At 32.6% G+C, this 16,558-nt stretch overlaps 1 protein-coding gene across 1 annotated transcript in view; it reads right to left on the bottom strand.

Moving 5' to 3' along the window:
- LOC143223664 (solute carrier family 4 member 11-like) overlaps positions 1-16,558 on the bottom strand; it is a 151,935-nt gene that overhangs the window by 22,337 nt on the left and 113,040 nt on the right. Inside the window, exons 9-11 of the mRNA XM_076451912.1 lie at positions 8,742-8,847; positions 3,882-4,014; positions 5-78 (exon numbers count right to left, since the gene is read on the bottom strand). Of these exons, the coding sequence (XP_076308027.1) occupies positions 5-78; positions 3,882-4,014; positions 8,742-8,847 (313 nt within the window). The remainder of the gene's footprint in view (positions 1-4; positions 79-3,881; positions 4,015-8,741; positions 8,848-16,558) is intronic.

Genomic DNA, 16,558 nt, shown 5'->3' with positions numbered 1-16,558 from the left:
TTACTTTTATACACGTCTCTGCCTGCATCAACGCAGAAAGCAATGCTAATGAACAAGGCGAATATCTCTTCGGTTGACCTGTAAGAAACATAAACAGAAGTAATTGTGACAGAATACTTCCGGCTTGTAAAATGCTTTAATTCTTCGTCTTATCTGAATACTGAGTTTCGTTTCATTATCCAACAGAAAATGTTCTCAAAAGTACCTCGAATGAAATTAATTACATCACAATATATGATATTTACTATTTAGAACTTAATAACAATGTGATTTAACTGGACTTGCACTAGAGCAGTTGTAAGTAACTACAACACGACTCAACTTTCGTTACGGATCACGGTTTGCAACAAAGAAGATTTTCATGTAGTATAAGTTACTGAATGACCAATTCTGTTTATGTTCAGTTTAACCTGTATGCACACTAATAAATAGTTTGGTGGGGTCGTTAATGAAAAATTGATGATAACAGAAACCATTTTCCTCTAAAAAATATATATATTGTGGAAATTCAGTCATTAAGCGGACGCTAACTTGGTAATCTGGAAATTAAGTCCATTTTTGAGAAAGGGAGTAATGAACTTCTTGTATAGTCTTGGATACCATTTGATGAGTTGCTATCATCCCTTTTAGGATGTACCGAAAAAGCCCAGTAGGGTTCGAATCAGGCAATGTCACTGGACAAACCATCTTCTCTGTTCGATATTAGCAGCGAGGAAGACGGACTTTGGCTTCGACCAAAATGAAGTTTGGTTTAATTCCATCAGTATATTGTATCGTTACTACAAGTGAGGCTTCTGTTCTGGATGACATGCATACTGATTTCAAACCACACCTTGACAAACCATCTCTACAATGTCCTGAACCAAGAAACGTTTGTGTGTTTACACCTACGTCTGCTTTCTCGCACAACTAGTACACCGTTTGAGTTCATCAGTAACAAGTACTAACAGCCAATAATTGACGCTTCATTTGACGTTATCCATCCATACTCTAGAACGTCATCCAATGTTTCTGGATTTGTCATAAAGTAAGTCACCAGTGTAGAAAGTTTAATTCATATTATTTTGTGACTGGAAGTTGTCAGTTGAGTACCATTTGAAGCAGGTCATGGTGAACTTCCAGAGAAGTTGAAATTCTTCTTTGCCCCAACCATGTCGTCCCATGACCTTTCCACTGCTTAGTATTAACGAGAGACTAGTTATATTCAACAACTGAGTTACCATAACAACGTGAACGGTATTGATTAGTGGGATGTGCATGCGATATTAAAGTGCCATTGGATCTCGTAACAGGCATAAATGGCACTGATCACCTACTGGTCATCAATAAAGTGATTCTTTAAACAATTTGTTCATGGCTTTGAGTTTTCATAAAACTATATTTCTAGAGAAGGGGAGCCTTCTGTTATCATAAGTGGCTTTATTAATATGCACGCATCTTTAACCACGTATTAAACTGTTTATAAAAACAATGAGTCATTCAATAAATGGCACAGTTTGAGATGCCTTTCATTGTCGGAAACTGCGGTCCATCGCCAAAGTTGACTAGCGCTGGAAATAAAACAGATCGTTTAACACGTTATCTTAGAACATGTAGAACGTCTTAACCAATATTAATGAATTAAAAAAAAAGGACATACAGCTACATACGAACTACTTTCCACTCCACAAACGAGGGTTTTATTCAAACAATGAAAACTGATAACGCATACGTCATACACCAATAAATTTATATTTTAAACACCGAAAGATGGCGAAGCTTTAGAATCTAAGTAAGGTATTTACCATGCTGTGATGATAATAATGCACTATAAAATGGAAATATATTTCAAAATCGCGCAATTTATCTTCCAGATTTAAGATTATGGTGAGTGCATAAAAAAGTAATAAACGAAAGTTTTTGTTACAACAGAAAAATAACTTAAGCACATTTCAATTTTTATTATTAAAAGCAAAGGAGATATTATCAAAGGAATAACTGATTAATTATTCTAACCAAGCTGTAACCTGAAATATAAACATTTTATTGTCCAGACAACAGAACTACACAATTGGACTTTATTAAACATTACATTAATAGCAGTTTCTGTAAAATTTTGAACATTTCTGAGAAATTGTTGCTGTTGTTATAACACAAAAATAAATAGCGTTTCAGACGTAGTAAATAGCAGAAGCTGGTTATGGTTTATTTTACTACACATATCCTTCTACCTTTATAACAGTCACGAAACGTTCCAATACAATTTGGATATTTGTCATACCATACATGAACCTAATCTTTTACGTTCAGCGTTACATCCAAATATTATACTAAAGCTCTCTATAAGTGAGCCACACTTTTAAATGATAGAGCTTTGATATTTCAAACATCATTCAAAAAGAGAAGAATTTAACTTATTAAAATCTAGTTAATTACAGAGAGAGATCTTACTGAGACGTAAAACATAAGTATTGTTATCAGCACTATAAAAACCTAATTAATTACAGAGAGATCTTATTGAGACGTAAAACATAAGTACTGTTATCAACACTATAAAAACCTAATTAATTACAGAGAGAGATCATACCGGGACGTAAAACAAAAGTATTGTTGTCAACAGTATAATAATCTAATTAATTACAGAGAGAGATCATACCGGGACGTAAAACATAAGTACTGTTATCAACACTATAAAAATCTAATTAATTACAGAGAGAGATCATACCGGGACGTAAAACATAAGTATTGTTGTCAACAGTATAAAAATCTAATTAATTACAGAGAGAGATCACACCAGGACGTAAAACATAAGTATTGTCATCAACAGTATAAAAACCTAATTAATTACAGAGAGAGATCTTTTTGAGACGTAAAACATAAGTATTGTTATCAACACTATAAAAACCTAATTAATTACAGAGAGAGATCATACCGGGACGTAAAACATAAGTATTGTTGTCAACAGTAAAAAAATCTAATTAATTACAGAGAGAGATCACACCGGGACGTAAAACATAAGTATTGTTATCAACACTATAAAAACCTAATTAATTACAGAAAAAGATCTTATTGAGACGTAAAACATAAGTATTGTTATCAACACTATAAAAACCTAATTAATTACAGAGAGAGATATTATTGAGACGTAAAACATAAGTACTGTTATCAACACTATAAAAACCTAATTAATTACAGGGAGAGATCTTACTTAGAAATTTGATTAAAATTAGAAACAAAGATCGTTATTATCTAAAGATATTATAATGTATGCATGAAACTAATCAAACATTAAGACCTGCAGTATAAACTTCAGTGCGTGTGACACATACAAACATTACATGTTGTGACATTATGTGAATATTTGATATTTACTATATGGCAAGAAGTTTTTCATCGGAGCTTTTTCATACAGTAGTAAAACCATTTTCATGGTTTTTAAGCCTGATTTCTTATCAAGTGAAAAAACCTGACAAGTATAATTGTTTATTTTTGGTAATAGAATATCGGGTTCAGATAGATTTCAGGTAAAATCTTAGTTAATATAGAAGAAAAACTAGTTCAACAAGTTTTATCCAAAATTTGCAGGTCTTTTCAATTTAACAAAACAAACTTGTTTCTGGCAAACATTTTTTTTTTTGCTTTTTGTCGTAAACAATTTTGAAAGTCTGACTGCACTCGCCTTGTGTGAAAAAAATTAATTTCTCAGTTTATATTGCTAAGCATATTCTCAGTTTTAAAACACAAAAAATAAAATTTCTTGGTATTTGTTAACAAAACGTTTGTGTGAAAACATTAATTAAATCTGGAACCGTGATATTTTACCAACATTTATCATTGGTGAGAAAGAATAAGTGTTTAATACAAACCGCTTATAAATTGCAACAGATTTCCAAACTTCTCACCTGGTGGAAAACATCATAAGCTTGCTGGCGTCACATAGGGCGTATATTATCAAAAAGAAGGTATTCCACAGGCCCACACATGCGTACATGGCGTAGAAATTTAAATGGAAATCTTCGCATATACTGTATATGACTAAGAAATATATAATGTGTGATATCAGCTAAAGGTTATTCATAAACATATAGACAATAAAACTTACTGATATTAACATATAATTCTTTTAGAAATATATAATGTGTGATATCAACTAAAGGTTATTCATAAAAATATAGATAATGAAACTTACTGACATTAACATATAAAACTTTTAGAAATATATAATGTGTGATATCAACTAAAGGTTATTCATAAAAATATAGACAATAAAACTTACTGACATTAACACATAAAACTTTTAGAAATATATAATGTGTGATATCAACTAAAGGTTATTCATAAACATATAGATAATAAAACTTACTGACATTAACACATAAAACTTTTAGAAATATATAATGTGTGATATCAACTAAAGGTTATTCATAAAAATATAGATAATAAAACTTACTGACATTAACATATAAATCTTTTAGAAATATATAATGTGTGATATCAACTAAAGGTTATTCATAAAAATATAGATAATAAAACTTACTGACATTAACATATAAATCTTTTAGAAATATATAATGTGTGATATCAACTAAAGGTTATTCATAAAAATATAGATAATAAAACTTACTGACATTAACATATAAAACTTTTAGAAATATATAATGTGTGATATCAACTAAAGGTTATTCATAAAAATATAGACAATAAAACTTACTGACATTAACACATAAAACTTTTAGAAATATATAATGTGTGATATCAACTAAAGGTTATTCATAAACATATAGACAATAAAACTTACTGATATTAACATATAAAACTTTTAGAAATATATAATGTGTGATATCAACTAAAGGTTATTCATAAAAATATAGACAATAAAACTTACTGACATTAACATATAAAACTTTTAGAAATTGAAACTTTCTTCTCTGTCGCTTTGTTTCAGTTGAAAATAACGTATTTTTAACCTGTTGAACACCAGAGTGTCTTAAAAATAAACACAAATCAAAATTTCACTAAATATTCAGACGGAATTTTTAGCCTGTCAAGGCTAAAAATCATAGTCTGAATCAGTTTATTTTATAAAATTTTACTAGTATGGTCTGCAGGTACAAAAAAAGAAAGTTTTATTCTTAGTATGTGAGAAATAAATAAACATTTTAAACTTTTTGTCACGGTCTTAGTTACAAGTAGTGAAAGGGATTCTAGCTTTCTGAAAATGAAAAAAAAGTATACAGTTTGTTTATATCAAATGATAGCATAATGTTTAGGGACACAAGGGACGTGTTGGTCCATCTCGGTTATCCCGTCCTCTAAGTGGAACTAAAATTATTAAAAGATATTTAAAGCCAGTCCTTTATCATTCACGTATCTGCCAAACCCGAAAGCAACCAATTCCATAGACTAACCACTCTATTTTGCCTAAATCTATATTTGTGCCCCCTAGTTATATAATCCTCACTGTTAAGTATGAAATAATAGGGACCGTTGACAGTGGTGTAGAACTTAGCCTATGACAAGGTGTTTTTCCACCAGAGCTCTCTCATGCAGCAGTATAAACAGTTCTACAGTTCTTAAGCCTGATTTCTATCAACTGAAGTCAACATTTAATTTCTTTCGAGAAATGCAGTTCCGTCTCCGTTTTTGGTTTCTGAATTCTACTCATGGCCACTCATGTCTGACTGAATTGCACGATCCGAGCGCCACTCTTATATGGCACTCCCAACCACAAATTTTGGAACACATGTCTTCTGTTTGACACGCTAACCGCTAGGTTACAGCTGTCTTAAATGCCGTTATACAAAAATAACACGAGATACCAGTAAAATATCCTCAAAGTTATAGAAATGTATTAAATAAGGCTTATACAACACAAAACGTCTTTACGTATATCTTACTATTTGTATCAAAATTGGCCATATTAAGTTTCTTTTAAACACTGAATATACCAAATGAAAACAAACCGGAATATTACTACTGCGCAAGTCCTTACATATCAATATATATTACCACAGAAACGTTAATATACTAACCATTAAATATTTTACTTAATTTTATCTAATGTACATTGTAGTAAAATAGTTTATTGTGTTTATTTAAAGCATTGTCTAGTAAGCAATATTAAATTTATGAAGTGTACTATGCTTACAGTAATATTGAATTTGTTATATATATTGAGGTATTAATGAATTGCCATTAGGATTACGATCCTGAAAAATAGCATTTGACCGAATCTTTAACCATTAAATTTATATTATTAATAAGATTTTAAAAAATCTTTTTTATACTGTATTATATACTTAATTGTCGCTAGTGTATTATTGTAGAAATACTTAATTATTTAAAATCGCTGACAAAATAGTTTATTACAGCCAGTTCATTGTAGTGAAATACTTAATTGTCACCAGTTTAACATTATTGACGAAAAATTTAATTGTTCATTTTAATACTGTTGATGAAATACTTAATTTGTCACAAGTTTAAGATTGAACGAAAAGTTGTCGACAGTTTAATATTGTTAACAAAATGCTTAGTTGTCGACAGTTTAATAATAGTTGTCGACAGTGTTGATGAAATACTTAGTTGTCGATTTGTTAACAAATGCAACAGTTTAATATTGTTAACGAAATGCTTAGTTGTCGACAGTTTAATATTGTTAACGAAATGCTTAGTTGTCGACAGTTTAATATTGTTAACAAAATGATTAGTTGTCGACAGTTTAATATTGTTAACAAAATGCTTAGTTGTCGACAGTTTAATATTGTTAACGAAATGCTTAGTTGTCGACAGTTTAATATTGTTAACAAAATGATTAGTTGTCGACAGTTTAATATTGTTAACAAAATGATTAGTTGTCGACAGTTTAATATTGTTAACAAAATGATTAGTTGTCGACAGTTTAGTATTGTTAACAAAATGATTAGTTGTCGATAGTTTAATATTGTTGACAAAAATGATTAGTTGTCGACACAAAATGATTAGTTGTCGATAGTAGTTGACTTAGCTACCATTTATGTAGTAACGTCTTAAAATACAATCGAAAATACTCCTTGTTTTATCAAGGTCTCATTTCTTGTTTTAAAATTCAAAATAAAGAAGATATGTTTTAAAAGTTAATTTTCTAACCATAACACCTGATTTAATTAATATCATAGTAATGTATTAGAAGGAGTTCTTCCACATTTCACACAGAGTTCCATATTTTTATCGAAATATGTCTGTTACATAAATGGCAGAAAAAATTTAATAATTGTCATAAGTGATAGAAATTACAGTAATAACAAAAAAACTGTATTATTTGACAAATAATATTAAAATAGAAGTTAATGCTCATGAAAAATATCAAACATTTATATATATATATATTTTATATATTATTATTATATATTAAACAGCTGAGTGCTTCACTAAAGAAAACATGATGAGGGTTAATTAAAGCAATAGCGCATATGGAAATTACACAAACGCGTTTAATTTCTCCACTGATTATAAATATTCCATAATATCATAAACGGAGTTTTTTAGATTAATGTTTCAACTCGTATAATAAGCAATATAACGTTTGCTTCTGAGTCCGTGAAAAGACTTGAGAAACGTTAACGTATTGTTCTTGGTGGGTGTTAACTTTTGGGATATAACAAGAAGGAGTGAAGGAAGTTTTCCATCAACTCGTTCTTTAAAGAAGCGAGATGATAGCACTTCCACACATTCGCTGTCTTCAACAGATCCATAGGAAGCGCTACACACACAGTGAATCGCAAGGCATGAGAGCGATAAAAACATAGGTTTTATTTGTTTGGTTGATTAGAATTAAGCACAAAGCTACACAATGGGCTATCTGTGCTCTGCCCACCACGGGTATCGAAACTCGGTTTCTAGCGGTGTGAGTCCGCAGACATTCCGTTTTGCCACTGGGGGTCGTAAAATTAGAAAATGCGATTTGACGACACAGTAGGAACTGAAAGATAGATGATAATTACGAACATCGTCAAACGTTTGAGATGGTTTTTATACCTAGTGATGCAGGTGGTAAGTAATATTCTTAGTTAAAGCGTAGTAGAAAAATAAGACATTAAATAAAATGCAGTTAATAAAAGAATGTTTTGCTAGCGAGGAAAATGTTCTAAATAAAGACAGTGGAAGACAGAAATGAAGATAGAACGTAGTTAGCGGACGGACAAGATTAAACAGGGAACTGTTTGTTTTACACTTTTCTTTCATCAACAGCGATAAGTAGAGAGATACATTAGAAACGAATCGCAGGTCCTACCAACTGAAAGTGACTTACCACGAAGGAAGTGAGGTATAACAACAACTTGAAATGCACGTGTAAGGGATTGTGTTTAAAACTGTTTCACCTACTGTGTAATAAAAAATAAAGCCAATATGTCGTACATAGCTCACCAAATTCTATTCAGACGTAAGTTTAAAGTAAATTTGTTATGGCCGTGGTGTTTGGAACATCACCAAATGATCATTTCTATAATAATAATTACATTGTTTTTAATCCATAACGCTACACTTTCCAATTTAACATGAAGGTAATATTAGATAAAGTTAGAGTTTATGTGGTAAAAACAGAACCTTTGATTTCAGATTCTAGAAAATGGTGTTTGCTCTTTCTATTTCAAAATAGAAATCCTGAAACTCCACATATTACAGTAATTTAAAAAGTAAGTAACGTAAGTCGTTGCTAATGTCTTATTTTTTGTCTCTAAAATATAAATCTTTTAGAAACCAGTTCACAACTATCAAATACTTACCTTTAATGTATAGTGCCAGTGGTGCTGTGGTCATTATGATAACTAATGGCTGTCCACCAAGAAGGGCAAAGAGCAGACCTCCAAGTGTTTGACCAATGATGCTTTTCTAACATCTGAAGAAAATAAATGTTGAACTTAGTTCCAGACTAAACAAATCGGTTACCACCTTTTACCTGTTACTGTTACAGTCTGTTCATGAAGAGTTCCTAAACTAGACCTTCTTTGCCATATTAATTGATCTGTTTAACAGATATTCCAGTACTTGTAGCTTTTTCTTCATTTTATCCTCATTAACCCTTTGACCATTGCTGTTTGTAATTAAGTGCAAAGCCACACAATGTGTTATCTGCGTTCTGCCCGCCAAGGGTATCGAAACCCGGTTTTTAGGGTTGGAGTGTTTGTTTGTCTGCTTTGAATTTCGCGCAAAGCTACTCGAGGACTATCTGCGTTAGCCCTCCCTAATTTAGCAGTATAACACTAAAGGTAAGGTAGATAGTTATCACCACCCACCACTAATTCTTGGGCTACTCTTCCACCAACGCATAGTTGGATCGACCATGAAATTATAACGTCACCACGGATGAAATGGCGAGATTGTTCGGTGTGACAGGGATTCGAACCCGCGACCCTCAGATTACGAGTTGAGCGCCCTAACCCCCTGGCTATGTTGGGCTTCTAGGGCTGGAAGTCCAAAGACATGCCACTGGGGGGCTAACACTTGAAAAGTATTGCACGCTTGTATTATGACGTCAGATAGTTTCGCAGTCTAGAATTGTTTCCCTTTCATTTGTTTTTAAAGTGTTCAATGTGAATAATGTTGAACAAAACAAACCACACGACAACAACTAACGATCATATGAGAAACTTTACATACCAAAAGTCTGTTTCTAATTTTTCTCTTTTTTTTTCTTTCTCTGTCTTAAGCCTTGTAAACTGTACATATATATATAGAATTAACATAAATCTCTTAATCGGCCGAATTTTGGGAGACATTATTGGAATCATGGACAAAAATATCAGTAAAAGAGCATTCAAGCGATGACACTAAGTACTACAAAGAGTATGTTATACAAAGTGGTCTTCATTAAATTACAAGTTACTTAGTTGAGATCTTACTTGTGACACCAATATTTTAATAATACAGAAATTAGCCAATACACGACATAAAGATATAATACACAATTCAAATAACAATAACCAATTTGGGATCACAGAAAAGTCTTCCACGAATACTTATTTGTTTACAAAAATGTGTTTGTTTAGTTTATAAATTTCGTGCAATGCTAAACAAGGCCTATCTGCGTTAGGCATCCCTAATTTTGCAGTGTAAGATTAGATGGAACGCAGATAGTTATCGTCACCTATCACCAACTTTTGGGCTACTCTTTTACTCATGAACAGTGTGATTGATAGTAATATTATAACGTCCCCACCGCTGTAAGAGCGAGTATGTTTGGGTGAGTTGGGGATTTGAACCCTAGACCCTCAGATTACGAGTCGAGCGCCCTAACCACCCGGCCAAGCCGGTTGCAAGTTTACAGAAGGTCACCTAGAGACGTGTCTTACCAATCTTTCATTGGAAAAAAATCCATTTTTTGAAGTTTTATATATTGACGTAACAAAATTTTTAATATAAAACGTTTCACAGTTGCTACACTATATGCCATTTATATTTTCATATTAGCAATGTGGCCCGGCATAGCCAGGTGGTTAAGAAGATCGACTCTTAATCTGAGGGTCGCGGGTTCGAATCCCTGTCGCACTAAACACGTTTGTCCTTTCAGCCGAGCTGAATTATAATGTGACGTTCAATCCCGCTATTAATTTGTAAAAGAGTAGCCAAAGAGTTGGCATTGGATGGTGATGACTAGCTGCTTTCCCTCTAATCTTACACTGCTAAATTCGAGACGGCTAGCGCAGATAGCTCTCGTGTAGCTTTGCGCCACATTAAAAAAATAAATAAATAAACACATTAGCAAAGTTTGTTCCTCTTTTCAGGCAACGCGAAAAACTGGGTTTCAGTACTTGTGGCTGTACAGCTTTGTGCTTAACATCAAAGAAAAACTTTGAATTAATTCATGAAACATTTGATTTCACTCTTTGACATCTCTCCTGTTGACATCGGTGTTTGTATGGGATAAAACAATACGTAATTCATCAGAGATAAACAACATGGTTATCTGTGCGTTTTCTTCCTGAAGAACTTTAAAACATGTGATTTCCATCTCAAATACGTAATAAAGAGCTTCATTTTCTCAACACAGCCTTTATATTAAAAAAATGTATATAATAAATAAAAAATGAAAAAAAGAGAAGCAGTAAAATAATATTAATATAATAAAACATATGAAGTTTGCAGATAAATATTTGTATGAAACTGTTTTTTTCTTAATCCCTTCTTTCGGAATTTTCAAGTCCCTTGCGAGCTCAGTTAAGAGGCACGTTAATAACCCGAGCGGCTTGCACGAGCGGTATAATAGTCACAAGTTTGACGTCACCAAAGATTTATGACGTCACTGATGCCTATCGATTTGGAATGAAAGTGTGTGTTTCAGAGTAAGCTCGGAAAAAAATTACTGCAAGTCTTCCTCGATGAACACGTTTCTAGAACCGGGTTCTCTTGTAACAGATGTCTATATGGGAATATTTTATTCACCAAACAGTATTACCCCTTGTATAGATATATTTCCTGAACCGCATACGCTTCTCATGTACCAGGATAAATCATCATGGTCGACTTCTGCTGACATCATAACTGACAACATCTGATGCTGGCTATTTCAGAACTTAGCTCTAGGAACATCTGGTTGGATATATATTTGTGACAAAATTATTTTTATAACCAACTCGTTTATTTTGTTACATTACCTTCAGGTTCAATATATGTGATTTCAAATTATTGCTAGCTAAGCCATTTCGGCTAAGATCACAGAAGCACGCGGTTATTTGGAGACATACTCACACAACTGTTTTCATTTTTTTTTTCCTTTTAATACGAGGTTATGTTACGTGAATTAACAAAAACGCAAAATGTCACCCATAATATCCGTCCAGCATGTTGCAACATAAACTTTTTTATTTATTTTTACACGAATAGTAATGTTATTCACAGACTTACATGTTTCCGAACAACTGATTTTTATTTTATTTTCCTTTTAATACGAGGTTATGTTACGTGAATTAACAAAAACGCAAAATGTCACCCATAATATCCGTCCAGCATGTTGCAACATAAACTTTTTTATTTATTTTTACACGAATAGTAATGTTATTCACAGACTTACATGTTTCCGAACAACTGATTTTTATTTTATTTTAAGTGCGTATAAGCAGTTGTTATGTATAAACATCTTTTTACTTTACCCAGCACAGCGGAATGTCTGCGAATTCACACCGTTAAAAACCGGGTTTTGATACCTGTGGTGGGCAGAGCACAGATTGTCCATTGTGTAGCTTTGTGCTTAATTCTAAACAAATAAATAAATGAAACTTTAGCCAGTGGAAGTGGCTAAAATCTGGTTTTCGAGTCCCCGCGGTGGACCCAACAAATAGTCCAATGTGGTGTTGTCCCAAGACAAACTATTAACAGTCACCACGATAACAAGAGATGGAAAATAGGTTGCGTGGTTGTGATCTTGTGGAGCATTTTGGAAAATCCTAAAATAGCACGCGATGAATTATAAGTTAATGACATCCCTTTTATCAGCTTAAGTTAAACCTTTATTTATTTTATGAGTGTCTCGTGTGCTGTCCAATAGAACTGAATGCAGTAGTAATGAGATTACAGAAGCAGGTGATAATAGAAGATATAAACTATAAAGTAAAGATAAGCTTCTAGTTATCAACATTATTATGGAAAGGTTTAAAATATGAATATATAATTTACTATTTTATACTTACGAAGATTTCATTTTAGCTTAAATAACGTCACGAGTTTTACAGTGTCTGTCGTATTCCAGCCTTTGTCGTACTGGGTTAAAGACTTCGTCGACACTGAATTTCGCAGACAACGCTTGATTGGCATATTGTTATATGCATATATCACTTTCATTTTGTTTGTTTATTTGGAATTACGGTATCGAAACCAGAGTGGTGAGTCTGTAGCACATACTGCTGTGGACGTATTGGAGAGGGGGCTTTCATTTAAAGTTTACTTACTAATTACAGACATTATTTGATTACAAGTTACAACTTTTTATAGTAAGGATGATTGTTATAAGAACAGGCACGACACTTCGATCACTCTTGTGATCTTTCACTAGCACACTTGTGTTCTCAAAATACTCTTCCTTACAGTAAGTGCTGCAACTAGTAAACAAATAATACCTTTTTACCTTTGTTTATAACCTTTAAGTTTGTTTGTTTGCTTTGAATTTCGCGAAAAGGTACACGAGGGTTATCTGCGCTAACCGTCCCTAATTTAGCAGTGTAAGACTAGAGGGAAGGTAGCTAGTCATCACCACCCACCACCAACTTTTGGGCTACTTTTTTAGCAACGAATAGTGGGATTGACCATAATATAATAACGCCCTTTTATGTGCGGTAATTTTTTTATGAAACTTTAATAATTACAATTTAATGCGTATGTTGTTCATTGAGCTTCAACTGGACTTCTGGAGCAGTTAAAACACTAGTTCCAATAAAATAATTTAGACAGAATATGTAAATATTGTGAAAAACCGTTTTAAGAACTATCATCTTGATTAAGATATTTGTTTCTCGAGAAAGTGTTCTCGACTGAAAAAAAAAAGCTTTTTCGAGGAACGAAACGAAATATCTTAAATTTGCACATGCTTTTCATAATAAAAACTGTCAAAATTAAATGTTAATTCATTGTAGATTTCCTCAAAGAATAGAACAAGTTTACTTCTAATTTCATTATAGAATTGTAATGTGCATCTTGGGTTAAAATAAGAATATATTTATTACAGTGGTCTCACCTTTCTTATATTAGAATGAACCGTTACCACGGTAATCCTTCCAACAATTTCGACACACTAGAGATAATAAATACACATCAACAAAGAAAGACGCTCTACTGTCAAGATTACACAGGGAACTGTTTGTTTTATAGTTTTCTTTTATCAACAGCGATGAGTAAAGAGATACATTAGAAACGAATCGCATGTCTTTCCAATAGTTATTCATTAAATAACCCATTTAGTTCAAACAGATGTTACGGTGTTGTAACAAAAAGTATCATACGGTCTAAGACATATATACCGGCTCGGTATGGCCAGGTGATTAAGGCACTCGCCTCGTAATCCGAGGGTCGCGGGTTCGAGTTTCACCAAACATGCTCGCCCTTTCAGCCGTGAGGGCGTTATAATGTTACAGTCAATCCTATTATTCTTTAGTAAAAGAGTAGCCCAAGAGTTGGCGGTGATTGGTGATGACTAGCTGCCTTCCTTCTAGTCTTACAATGCTAAGTTGAGGACGGCTAGAGCAGTTAGCCCTCGTGTAACTTTACGCAAAATTCAAACTAAACGTATTATTGTTTCTTATTTTTAAGAAACGTTTATAAAAACCAAAAATAAATAAATGATTAATTTAAAAAATGTAAAAAATTAATAAATAAAGAATAAGCCAATCTGCACTCCACCAACTACGGGTATCAAAACCTGAGTTTTTGCGTTTTAAGCTAGCGGTCATACTGTTGAACCATTTGGGAACCAACAGCACACAACTCAACAATAAACTGGCCATTCAGAGTGACCTCCGTGACCTCAAAAATGCCCCCAGAAGAAATAATACTCATTTCATATATTTTTAAAACATGTAAAAACCGATAAAACAAGGCCAAATAGTTTTAAACAGTAAATTTGACTAAATTATTAGTTTTTTTTAATAGTTTATTAATTTTCTTGGTATTACAAAAAGATATTTATTACTAAACAAATAGGCTAAAACTTACCTCCTGCGATGAAAAGCCACAAAGAAAGCAAGAAAAAAGTGAAACCCTTGTTTTAAACACAATAATAAGTTTGATATAACAGTAGACTAAGAAACAACATTTCAACTTTTACATTCAAATCACACACACAAAAAAGACGTTATTCATAAAGTTGATAACCAATCCTCTCACGTGTTATTGTTAATTAATATTTAAGATAACTTGTGTTCTTGAACAATCTACCAAAACTTACAAAATTCCACCTCTGTAGAACTTATATAAACATTGGCGCTTTGTTACAATCAACCGAAATAAGATTAACTCTTCATTTAGTTTTCCATGTGACATGATATATATATATATATATATATAACAATACTTTAAGTAGCTTGGTACCAGATATGGATGTTTGACACACAGATACGTAGAACAGCATGTCAGTGTAAGACTGGCAAAATTAATGGCAAAGGTCAGGTTTAGTGTTCGAGTAGTAACTGACTGAAATACATGAAAGTAATAATTTTTGGCGCCAATTTCAGGTCAGTGGGGTCAACAGAAACAACATGGTTTGAGGTTATATTTTGTTGGGAGGAGCTATGGTTACAAATGATACTTTCTATATGCAAATAAGATAATTATGAAAAGCCATTCAAGCTTGTTTACATTCTAACTATACGAGAGTTTCACGTTTATGATGAATATATTTGAATTTTGTGATTTTTACAGTATTATTTCTGAAAAAATAAATAAAGGTACTATTCGAAAGAAAGAAAGAAAGAAAGAAAAAAAAACACATCCGCTATTTCTTCAACATTTATTGTAATAGCAAATCCATAATGCCCTTCTTGATGACGAGAAACCCACTTGAAATAAAAATGTATCTCAGAATGGCTGGTATGGGTATTAACATTTTTGTTTATAAGGAGATACATGATGTGAGTGTTCGAAATCGCTGACAAATAGACATCTGTTTTACACGCTTCATTACACATCAAAATATGTAATAAATACAGGTTGAGGACGGGTTGAAGGTCAAGAAATCTATGCGAGAAAAACGATATGTTAATGTGATATCAGAATTAAATTTCTATTAATTGGGAAAGGCTTTCTGTTTTATTTTTGTATTACATGCAGATCAGGTGTTTAAGGCACTCGATTTGCAATCTGAGGGTCGCGGGTTCGAATCTCCGTTACACTAAACATGTGCGCCCTTTCAGTTGTGGAAGCGTCATAATGTGACGATCAATCCCACTATTCGTCAGTAAAAAAGAAGTCAAAGAGTTGGCGGTGGGTAGTGATGACTAGTTGCCTTCCCTCTAGTCTTACACTGCTAAATTAGAGACTGCTAACGCAGATAATCCTCATACAGCGTTTTCGCGAAATTCATAAAATAAACCAAACTTGTTACATGTTCTATAATAGATAAAATCAATTTCGTCAGCGGATACCTTAGGGTTCATAAAAGTCACTCTGACTAATCACGTTTTTGTCCCGCTTGTCTTGGTCTCATTTGTTTGTTTAGTATTTTCTTTTGTTTGTTTTTAAATTATTATAAATAATGATAACAAAATAAGTTTTTCTTATAGCAAAGCCATATCAGGCTATCTGTTGTCTCTATCGAGGGGAATCGAACCCCTGATTTTAGCGTTGTAAATACGAAGACTTACCGCTATCACAGCGCCACAAATACTTTACTGAATAATTTATTTTTCATAAAAATAAAAAATAAATGATTAATTTAAAAAAATGTAAGCAATTAATAAATAAAGAAGAGGTCAGTTAGGTGTATTTGTTTAGCACAAAGATACATGTTACCTGCTTTCTCCCACCACGGGTATCAAAACCCAATTTTTAGCGTTTTAAACCTACGGACTTATTGCTGAACCATTGGGGAACAAATAACATACAACACAATAAATTGGCC

Source organism: Tachypleus tridentatus, chromosome 8, assembly GCF_004210375.1.
Source record: "Tachypleus tridentatus isolate NWPU-2018 chromosome 8, ASM421037v1, whole genome shotgun sequence".
Taxonomy (NCBI): domain Eukaryota; kingdom Metazoa; phylum Arthropoda; class Merostomata; order Xiphosura; family Limulidae; genus Tachypleus; species Tachypleus tridentatus.
The sequence above is the reverse complement of the archived record's forward strand: the minus strand, read 5'-3'. Positions and strand labels throughout refer to the sequence as shown.